Below are 12,675 nucleotides of genomic sequence, written 5' to 3' on the forward strand. Positions count from 1 at the left end.
GATCTCAACCTTTGAACGGTCAGTGAAGATCTCAACCTTTGAACGGTCAGTGAAGATCTCAACCTTTGAACGACCAGTGAAGATCTCAACCTTTGAACGGTCAGTGAAGATCTCAACCTTTGAACGACCAGTGAAGATCTCAACCTTTGAACGACCAGTGAAGATCTCAACCTTCGAACGACCAGTGAAGATCTCAACCTTCGAACGACCAGTGAAGATCTCAACCTTCGAACGACCAGTGAAGATCTCAACCTTTGAACGACCAGTGAAGATCTCAACCTTTGAACGGTCAGTGAAGATCTCAACGTGGAAGGGTCAGTGAAGACATCACCCTTGGAACGGTCATTGAATATATCAACCTTGGAACGGTCAGTGAAGATATCAACATTAACCTTGAAATTGTCATTCAATGTATTAACCTTTAAATGGTCAGTGAAGATATTAACTTTGAAACGGTCAGTGGAGATATTAACTTTAAAACGGTCAGTGAAGATATCGACCTTTGGACAGTCAGTGTAGATATCAACCCTTGAACGGTCAGTTAAGATATTAACTTGGAAACGGTCAGTGTAGATATTAACTTTGAAACGGTCTATGGAGATTTCAACTCGGAAACGGTAAGTGTAGATATCAACCTCGAAATGGTCAGTGGAGATATCAACCATTTCTTGGAGATATTAACCTTGAAATGGTCGTTGGAGATATCAACCTTGAAATGGTAAATGGAGACATCAAATTTGGAATGTCCAGTGGAGATATCAACCTTGAAATGGCCGTTGGAGATATCGACCTTGAAATGGTAAGTGGAGATATCAACCTTGGAACGGTCAGTGGAGATATCAACCTTGGAACGGTCAGTGGTGATATCAACCTTGGAACGGTCAGTGGTGATATCAACATTGGAACGGTCAGTGGAGATATCAACCTTGAAACGGTCAATGGAGATATCAACATTGGAACGGTCAGTGGAGACATCAAATTTGGAATGTCCAGTGGAGATATCAACCTTGAAATGGCCGTTGGAGATATCGACCTTGAAATGGTAAGTGGAGATATCAACCTTGGAACGGTCAGTGGAGATATCAACCTTGAAATGGCCGTTGGAGATATCGACCTTGAAATGGTAAGTGGAGATATCAACCTTGGAACGGTCAGTGGAGATATCAACCTTGAAACGGTCGATGGAGATATCAACATTGGAACGGTCAGTGGAGATATCAACATTGGAACGGTCAGTGGAGATATCAACATTGGAACGGTCAGTGGAGATATCAACCTTGGAACGGTCAGTGGAGATATCAACCTTGGAACGGTCAGTGGAGATATCAACATTGGAACGGTCAGTGGAGATATCAACCTTGGAACGGTCAGTGGAGAAATCAACCTTGAAATGGTAAATGGAGACATCAAATTTGGAATGTCCAGTGGAGATATCAGCATTGGAATGGTCATTGGAGATATCAACCTTGGAACGGTCAGTGGAGATATCAACCTTGAAACGGTCAGTGGAGATATCAACCTTGGAACGGTCAGTGGATATATCAACCTTGGAACGGTCAGTGGAGATATCAACCTTGGAACGGTCAGTGGAGATATCAACCTTGGAACGGTCAGTGGAGATATCAACATTGAAATGGTCAGTGGAGATATCAACCTTGAAACGGTCATTGGAGATATCAACCTTGGAACGGTCAGTGGAGATATCAACATTGGAATGGTCAGTGGAGATATCAACCTTGAAACGGTCATTGGAGATATCAACATTGGAATGGTCATTGGATATATCAACCTTGGAACGGTCAGTGGAGATATCAACCTTGGAAGGTCAGTGGAGATATCAACCTTGAAACGATCAGTGGAGATATCAACCTTGAAACGGTCATTGGAGATATCAACAACATTGGAACGGTCAGTGGAGATATCAACCTTGAAGTGATCAATGGACATATCAACCTTGAAATTGTCAGTGGATATATCGCCTTGATCAGTCAGTGGAGCTTTTAACTTGGAAACGGTCAGTGTAAATATTAACTTTGAAACGGTCAGTGGAGATTTTATCTTTGGAACGGTCAGTGGAGATTTTAACTTAGAAGCGGTTAGTGTAGATATTAACTTTGAAATGGTCAGTGTACATATTAACTTGGAAAGGGATAGTGTAGAAATTAACTTTGAAATGGTCAGTAGAGATATCAACCTTGAAATGGTCATTGCAATACAACCTTGAAATGGTCATTGGAGATATCAACATTGAAATGTTCGGTGGATATATCAACATTAAAACGGTCAGTAGAGATAACAACCTTAGGGCGGTCAGTGGAGATATCAACATTGGAACGGTCAGTGAAAATATCAACATCATTAGAACGGTCAGTGGAGATATCACCATTGAAACGGTCAGTGGAGATAACAACCTTAGGTCTCGGAGATATCAACATTTGAACGGTCAGTGAATATATCAACATCATTAGAACGGTCAGTGGAGATATTAACATTGGAACGGTCATTAGAGATATCAACCTTGGACGGTCAGTGGATATATCAACATTGAAACGGTCGGTGGAGAAATCAACATTTGAACTGTCAGTGTATATATCATTCTTTGGACGGTCAGTGCATATATCAACACCATTAGAACGGTCAGTGGAGAAGTCAAACTAGGGACGCTCAGTGAAGCTGTCAACCTTGGAACGGTCAGTGGATAAAACAAAGGCTGGAATGGTCATTGAATATATCAGCCTCGCAATAGTCCAGCAACATTTATTGATTAAAAATATGAAGTAACATGAAACACGAAGTAACATTAATAACAAGTTTTAAGTTGCAAGTTGTAAGTAGAATAAAGAAAAGAAAGTTAGTGTACAAGTATAAATACAATATTCTGGCAGAATAAAATACAACTTACAGTAGAATAAAATATTAACCAGCTACATCAACATTTAAAACTACGATGTCTCGTGTACTTGTCCAGTGTTTTTAAATTAAAAAAAAATCATCACTACGGAAACTTTCAACGTTTGATGATCTAGATCGGTAGTTTATTGTTATGCTACGGATTTAATCTACTGGCCAAAGTCAGCGTATTGTTCCGGTCTGTTTATTGTGTTTCTCGCAAACAGAGACGTCGAATTTTCCTTACTGTCTCTCCAACAAACGCTTTCCACTCTTGTTTGAACAAGGTTCCGCTGACGAAATAGAAGAGGAAATTGAACGTAAAGTTACAGTAAGCTAGATTCAGCAGAATCGCATCGTACATCACCTTTCGTGCCTCTTCTAACTCATCATTTGCTACTGTTCTGTGTGCCAATACATTGTAAAATGTGTATGGTAATGTTGTCACAATGAAAAATCCACATATCAAAAATAAAAGTTTTGTCATCGTTTTTCTCTTCTTTAAGATGCTTTCGTTCTGAACAGTATTTGTAGGATTCACTCTTTGTAACTTCCTCTTCTGTTGAACTACACTGAAAACTATGCCGATGTTTCCAATGATTATAATTACTGTTGGAATAATGTTTAAGCCTACAAAAAGAATCACCGGCCAGTAGTGAGTATAAAAGTGTGATAACTCATCCGATAATGCAATGCACTTCCAGGAAGGAGTAGAAGAGTTTGAAGCAACTTGAACCAATCCTAAGCCGCCAAAGTAGTGCGAACATGAAAATGCGCAAAACAGTAGCAGTATGAATGACACTAGAACTGCATTTCTTGGAGTCATTTTCGTCCTCGCAAATACAATAGATCTGGTCATTATAGCCCTTTCAAGGGTCAGTATCACCAGAAGCCAGATCGAATATGTTGCAGACGCGTAATTGACCCATGGCAAAACTTTACACAAGAAGTTAGAAACGTTAGCTACATCGATATTCGCAAGACGTGTATACATTTCAACAAACGTGGAGGTCCACAGTAATGTCAAGTCTGCAAACGCAAGAAACAGAAGATACAAACTTGTTGAATATTGACGAATACGATATCTGAGCAGAATTATAACATTGATTAAATTTCCAATAGTCCCGATCAGAAGATGAAAAGGTGGAACCGTCCTCCAAATCCAGTAGGCCACTTTGCATTCCATATACTCATTTGGATCACAATGCATTGTTTAAGATCTACTTGTATTTTAATAAGACCAGCTAAAAAAACACTACACGTTCGTTATCTGCCGCGCCTATGTTGGTCTAGAAGACACAACACGTTCGTTATCTGCCGTTTCTATGTTGGTCTAGAAGCCACAAGACGTTCGTTATCTGCCGCGCCTATGTTGGTCTAGAAAACACAACACGTTCGTTATCTACCTCGCCTATGTTGGTCTAGAAGACAAAACACTTTCACTATCTGCCGCGCCTTTATTGGTCTAGAAAACCCAACACGTTCGTTATCTGCCGCGCCTATTTTGGTCAAGAAAACCCAACACCATCGCTATCTACCGCGCCTATTTTGGTCTAGAAAACACAACACTTTTATCTGCCGCGCCTATGTTGGTCTAGAAAACACAACATTTTTATCTGCCGCGCCTATGTTGGTCTAGAAAACACAACCCGCTCGTTATCTGCCGCCCCTATGTTGGTCTATAAAACACAACACGTTCGATATCCGCCACACCAATATTGTCTATAGAACACAGCACGTTCGGTATCTGCCACATCTATATTGTCTATGAAACACAACATGTTCGATATCTGCCACTCCGATATTGTCTATAAAACACAACACGTTCGATATCTGCCACACCAAAATTGTCAATAAAACACAACACGTTCGGTATCAGCCACATCTATAATGTCTATAAAACACAACACGTTCGCTATCTGCCACACCGATATTGTCTATAAAACACAACACGTTCGATATCAGCCACACCGATATTGTCTATAAAACACAACACGTTCGATATCTGCCACACCAACATTTGTCTATAAACACAACACGTTCGGTATCAGCCACACCAACATTTGTCTATAAAACACAACACGTTCGATATCTGCCACACCGATATTGTCTATAAAACACAACACGTTCGATATCAGCCACACAAACATTTGTCTATAAAACACACCACGTTCGATATCTGCCACACCAACATTTGTCTATAAAACACAACACGTTCGGTATCTGCCACACCGATATTGTCTATAGAACACAACACGTTCGATATCTGCCACACTAACATTTGTCTATAAAACACAACACGTTCGGTATCTGCCACACCGATATTGTCTATAAAACACAACACGTTCGATATCAGCCACACCGATATTGTTTATAAAACACAACACCTTCGATATCTGCCACACCAACATTTGTCAATGAAACACAACATGTTCGATATCAGCCACACCAAAATTGTCAATAAAACACAACACGTTCGATATCAGCCACTCCAATATTGTCTATAAAACACAATGTGTTCGATATCAGCCACTCCAATATTGTCTATAAAACACAATATGTTCGATATCTGCCACACCAAAATTGTCTATAAAACACAACACGTTCGGTATCAGCCACTCCAATATTGTCTATAAAACACAAAACGAGCGATACCTGCCACATCTATATTTGTCTAGAATTGTTTTCGTTCAATAGCTGTGAAAAGGTTTTCTGAATAATAAAATATTGCGAAATTAATTCTCCTGTGTGCTTTATGAATGCAATTTAGCTAGGATTACGGTGAACATTCATAAAAGCACTTAATAACAATTTAATATACTCTGGAGGACAATTCTTTGAAGTGCAAGCGGAGAAAATATTTTATTCCATGGAGACGCAATTGTCATATAGAATTTCGATAGACAATGTACTTTCATTCACCCGCCTTTTCAGGTTTCAATCGTGAATTACATGCCTCACGTACCTAGGTTGTTTAAAATGTTTTGCAGTTTAACTTATTTAATCGTCATTTTTAGATAACCTCAGTACTGTTACGTTCACCCCATTGCGCCTATACAATTGTAGATACATAGCAATTCCACATTTCCGACAAAAAATGAGTCTTTGTATCAATCTAAAAAATAACAAATACATTGGACTTTTCACGTTGAAAGTGTTACGCCTATATATATGTACATTTACGCATGAGCCATGTTCATTTTCCTTTTATGCTGTCTGAAATTAAAATAATAATATACTGAGTCTAATGCTAGAGTAAATTTCAATTTATATCATAACACTTTGAATATATATCAAACAATGTTAGCGCTAAGTTTTCTTTTAATATTTATACATGTACATTTAAACTACCTGGAAATAATATGGATCTTTGGACTTTCTTCTTGATTTGTAACAACCTCCAGTAACCTTCCATACTGACTCAAGTGGCTAAACTGAAAAGAAAATATAACACAAATGGTATATATATCATATCGGCATCATGCTGGCTAAATGTCGGCTATTAAAAATATGCCGACATCGGCCCGATGTCGAGCCGTGTTGCACATCCGACATCGGCCCGATGTAAATGCCGATGTCGGGCCGATGAAGTGTTCCATATCGGCCCGACGTCGGACCGATATAAAATGCTTGCTGGGATTCATCGGCCCGACATCGGCATTTACATCGGGCCGATGTCGGATGTGCAACACGGCTCGACATTGGGCCGATGTCGGCATATTTTTAATAGCCGACATTTAGCCAGCATGATGCCGATATCCTTCCTATTTCGTCCTTATTCTCATACAGCTGGATTGTCATACTCAATGACAACAGAACATGATAGTTAAACACAAGATTTTGTCTTGGTTTATCTTCAGAGAGAAAAAATAATAATGCAGAGAAAATCAACGTAACCTTACAGGCATATTATATACTCAAAAATTACTACCTAAGAAAATAAGTTATTTGATGCTATAATTTTTTATTATGATTATCATTGCTATAAATATTTAAACAATTGGATTATCACAGAATGTGGATAATACCCCTGAACAGTATTATCAAAATGTACAAGTAATAATACATAGACATGCCATATTACACACAGGCTGTTACTGTATAAATAAACAAACAAAATAAGACTTGAAATGAAAGTTATTTCATTGAACAATACTTAAGGTAAAGCTACTGCATTAAACATTAAGCGTTTTAAACATAATAATGTTTGTTTGTTTTTTTCATCCCGGTGTTCCAAGGATTCACGCAAATATTTGCGCCTGCCTCATTCCCCTCCCACCATCTCTGTCCGATGCTGTCTTCATCCAGGCGGCATTTGTCGCTCGTACCTCTGTTGTGAGAAACGACGGAATTTCACGACATCCTCTAGAAAATTGCATGAACTGTTAATACATAGATGGAGATAAGTCTTTTTCAGGATATGGGTATTTACAAAATGAATTTACAAGGAATTTGGTATTCTTATTTTTTAATTGGGCTTTTGTTAAATGTGAAATGATTTTTTGTGTGTGTTGTTTGTATAAAATTTGCCTACAACCCTTCGCATATTTCTTGGGGGGATTATATATTGAACTATGCTTGAAACAAAGTTTAATAGCGGTATATACCTGTAGAGATGGTGCAACTGTTGGGGTATCTTGTAGTAACTGTTGTGATGCCTGCAGAACAGTCCTGTCATCGCCACTGTCACCTTCAAATGCCTTCGTGGTGTTGTCACTGACATTTATTCATCCTCATCTGATTAAAACACGCTTCCTCGGAAAATGCATCACATTTTGTTACAGTTACAAATGCATTAGTCGGTTATCCTGATCATTATCCCCATTCAGGTAAATTTAAAGGTTGGCATACTCAACCTGCTTTTTCTTAAGTGTGAAATAGCCTAAATGACCTGCTTTTTATTAATACTTTCGATCTTACGTCATGAACAGATGTATTATTAATTAATTTGCTTCACAAAAATATATATAAATGCACACCATCCTGACAGACTGATTGCAACTAACATATAGTATGAACAAGTTCAATATAAATGGTTACAATTGGGACGTAAAGACATACCTCCCCTATGATCGCCTTTATTCCTCAATTTCAGAGTCTCAATTTGCAGTTGTCCGCTCTCTGCAACTTCGATCGATCTTTCCACAATATACGATACTGTAAATAACAATATGTCAATTATGATTCATAATTAATAACAAAATGTTCTTTTTAAATTCGTCTACAATGGAAGCAGATAAATTAATCGTTCAGACCAACCCAAATCATCAAAGTAATACTTTGCTTTTGTATGCACATGCTACCTAAATGTAGTTTTTAATCAAACTCATAAAATAACAAAGAGAACTAGTCACGAAAATATATTACACGAATTCCTTTTCAACTTATTTACTCGAAATAAAAGTATTTATATTACTTTCGAGGATAAAACTATAGATTAACAGAATAGTACTATAATAATTCCTTATATTCATGCGCTCAACAACGCTCAAACATAACTTACCATTGATAAATACCAAAAGTATGATTTGACTTGCACCATCTCTTTGAAATGGCACAAATACCACAGTGAATATAAATCTAAATAATTTCGTAGATTAAAATCAAATAAACATGAACTGAATCTTTTAATTACAGAATTATTACATAATTACAGAAAAATAACCATATAAACTTAAATTGGTTTCATTATTTAATGATAATGAATTTAAATATTTATTAATCGCCAGGGGAATGAACTGCTAGTGAAAGTTGAAACATTTGCATTGCTCTCCCTTGAAGCAATACCGAGTATACATCGGGCCAATATCGGACCGATATTGACATATTTAAAAAATGTTTTTGTCCATAAAAAAACAAAAGCTACTGTTTATGTTATTATGTTTAAACATTCAAATTTAAATCATATAATATTATTTCACATACAATGTTTCAGTCAATATGCCCATATCGGGCCGATGTCGGGCCGATATGCCGATATTCAGCCGACATCGGCCCGATGTGATCATGTTTGCTGGTATATTTGAATGGTATGAAAATGTGATTTATTTACACAAACATACAGCAGATGCAAGACTCTAATGTTGGATTAATTGAAGGATAAATATCCATGCTATTCAATTTGCAAGGCCCTCAACGTAAATAGATCAACAGATAGATGGTTTATGGTCACTAATTAGTCATGGTATTTATTTTGAGATTAGAGCTTTGTATCAATACAACTAAATACTCATCCAGTTTCTCTAAATATGATAAGATTTTATGGTAAATGAAGTTGCATTATGTATACATGTTAAGGATTAAAAAAGGACTTATCTTTAAGACTATGGAAAAATCCCTCGTTGAAAATATTGTAGCTAGAATGTATTGATTCATTCCCAGAAGAAAATTAATGTTCCTTTCTATATATTTCAAGAAAAGAAAAGGTTATGTCCGGAATAATACATGATTACTATGGTAAGCCATTCTGCTTATCAGCAATGTTTACATCTGACCCATCCGAGCCTCGTTCTGGGCACCTCGTGATTTATTCATGAGGTTAATATTAAGAAAGGCCTATTAGGGGTTAATGTGTAGCAGAAAGTGACTCACGTGTAGAAATGGAAATTGGAAAAATTGGCTGTTTACAACCCCCCCCCCCCCCCAAAAAAAAAAACCATCCAAGTTTACTGTTTATTTCAATATAGGAGAAAAAGAGTAATAAAATACGCCCGAAATGCACCATTTTCACTAGAAATTGTTAAAGTTGCACTATTATTCAAAATCAATGCATACACATGTATATAACAAACATACATTTTGAGTGATAAACCTTGAACTACTTCCTTACAAATGCATTTATGGAAAATATTTATTACTGATTACAAGACTGTAACCGTGTATTTAAATAGCTGAAAACGCAACAATATTAAATGATTGGTGATTGCTAAAAGATTAATTGTGATATACTATCGTCTCAATAGGTAGAAATACCGTGATTTCTTCACATTTCTTTCTAATTTAACTCGGAATCCTTCATAAAAACCTTGTTTTTTTACATTTATTCATCCTTTTTGTTATTACACAATTATATTAATTATGGTAAATCTTTTTGGGAGTAAGAGTGCGTGTTTAAAACATTTTTGTGAAACAAAGAACACAATTTAATTGAAAGAAAACACTGTTGTTATAATAGTTTGGAACGGACTGAATATTGAACTCACATGTATAACTAGATTTAGATCGTAAACCTACACAAAATGAAGATGAATTTGTTCCATAGAATTTTATATAATAAATGGTTATATAATAAATGGTTAAAAAAGGGAATGATTGATTGATTTGCTGGGTTAACACTGTCTATACAGGGGCGTTCCCAGGCTGTTTTGAGGTATACGCCCTGGGGGAGTTTGGAGGAGGGGTACGGGGGACATCCCCCGGAAAAGAAATGTATTTAGGGGTGCTCACAGAGCGACTTTGAGTAATTATATAATAAAAACAAGTAACAAAATTACAGTAAAAAACATTAATTACCAATACGTAAAAAAACTAAAATACATGATTGACACGGGAAAAAAATATTGTCATTTTCTCTCTACGCTTTAAAGATCAATGCAAGCCTGCGACTCTTTCTATTTACAAATGTATCAACAACTTCTTCCACATTGATCTCTTTCTCCTGGTATATGTTCATTAACCCGAGACCGCTAATTAAGACGCTCAGTTCCCATGGTGCTCCTCATATATGTTTTTACACGACGCATGGTAGAGCATGACCTCTCCGCGGTCGCCGTGGACACCACCGGCATCACAATTAGAAGCATCATGCACACTCTGATGCTCGGGTATGACTCTTGCCTAGCCAGATGGAGGCTATCAGACAATTCCACTGGAGCACCTGGGCGGCCATCTGCAAATGTTGGGTCTGTCCACCAAGTTCGTCACCTTGTACATTCCCTTAGAAAACTCGCCTCGTCAACGTCCAAACTTGATTGAACCCCTCCAAATAATTTCCTGCACTGTTCAACGGGTATATTTGTTCTCTGCACCTATGATGAAACAATTGAAATTATGACATAGCTTGTTCTATAGATTTCAAGGCATGAAGACAAATAAATTACACCATAAATTGAGTTACTACTTTTAGTTGTCTCAAACATCCGACATACCAATACATTATGTTAGTGGTTTCAATATCATTTATTTATGATTATTGAACCCTTCTATACAAATCGATCAAGTTGTTATGTTTGTTGAACATCACGAAAACCTATCAGACAAAAACTGCATTGAACAAATGCAATAAAGGTTAGAGTTGTATTAAAGTTTTTATAGATTCTAACCCGAGATGGTATCAGCCACTGAACCTTAAATCTATCATTGCCCCGTATAAGCCTGTCGTTGAGCTCCATGATCAAGTGATCGAGGAACTGTACGTACATGTTTACCTTCCAATACTCGGAAATAGTATGTGCTGGAGCATTGGCGCGGTTTTGCTGACGCCCAACATTCCTGGCCATGGACGGATCAACACCAGCGTCGGCGGCAATGTTCGCGGCCTTGTCGTACAGGGTGTCCCATGTGACATCATCACTTTTTTCATTATATAAAAATGTTTAATGTTTTTATTCCTAGACATGTATATGTACAATCGTTTTACAAAGGACAAATATTGAATGTTACCTGACTGAGTGTGTAATTATTACAATACGGATTTGGAATTGTATTTTTCATGTCCTTACCTGCTTAATATGTAGCTTTAATTACTAATACTTGAAAATAGTCAGAAGCACTTTAAAATTATTTGATAATGCCATGATGATTTACCAAATACTTGTTTTATTCACAGACAGCAAAGTGTAACATCTGAGTAGGCTGATAAAGGGTTAGAACCGCTACCCCTCCTAAGACACGATGTACCTGTAGCAGCCTTATCACAACCTAAGTGTCGTAAGCAGCTTTAACCAGGTCACAGGTTTTGCTATGCAGTGCGGTCGACAATGGAACGAGAGTAGAGAGAACGTGTTCTGATGCTACCAGCGACACATTAAAGATGAATTGCATGGCTGATGTTTTATGACCAGATTCCATTGTATCTCCGTCGTCAGCAAGTTGGTCAAGCGATGTCACCAAAGTTCTAAAATTTGTATTCGTACCCAATTTCATAAACAAGATCTACTAAAAATAATGTTCTTGAAATCAATAAATTATGTACAGAACATTAAGAAGTCTCTTAACTGAGGGAAAAGCGTAGTCCTACTAAATAATCGGTTACAGATAGATGACATATTGATTTTAAATGAGACTCAAATCTTTTAATTGCACTCGTGCGTCTTGTCGAGGTAAATTCCTGTTTGAAAAATAGCCCAACTTCCTCTTTAGGCAACATTCTGAAAAATATAAACTAGGAAAGAGAAAAATTCAAAAATTGACCATAGCTATATTATCACAATACAGTAATTTAGTTCTGGCTTTCAAAACTTTAATGTAGATATTATTCTTGATGTTTACTACACATTAAACACGCTGTTCGCTGAAGTTCTCTAGCTATATTTAGGTATTACCTCAGCCTCAGGATTGCGAGCTATTCGTTTAATCATAAAGGGTTAAACTTCAACTTGTGCTACGCTGTGTACAGCGTTAGCCAAAAAACCATATCACAAGCGCTGACTGTCTATAAGATCATAGGATAACTTGTGTTTCTATAGTCTAGTTAATGGCAATACTAATGGTACGTGTTATATATTTATATGATTGTCATTGATTAAACTAGGACATGTTGTATTGTTGATATCTTGCCGACTGAAT

The 12,675-nt window shown here is 37.0% G+C and overlaps 1 protein-coding gene across 1 annotated transcript; it reads left to right on the plus strand.

Moving 5' to 3' along the window:
• The first annotated feature begins 688 nt into the window (after positions 1–688).
• Positions 689–1,936, plus strand: LOC128226163 (uncharacterized PPE family protein PPE12-like). The gene has a single exon (XM_052936058.1). The coding sequence runs from the start codon at positions 689–691 to the stop codon at positions 1,934–1,936; it is 1,248 nt and encodes a 415-aa protein (XP_052792018.1).
• The last annotated feature ends 10,739 nt before the right edge of the window (positions 1,937–12,675 follow it).

Source organism: Mya arenaria, chromosome 3, assembly GCF_026914265.1.
Source record: "Mya arenaria isolate MELC-2E11 chromosome 3, ASM2691426v1".
Classification (NCBI taxonomy): Eukaryota; Metazoa; Mollusca; class Bivalvia; order Myida; family Myidae; genus Mya; species Mya arenaria.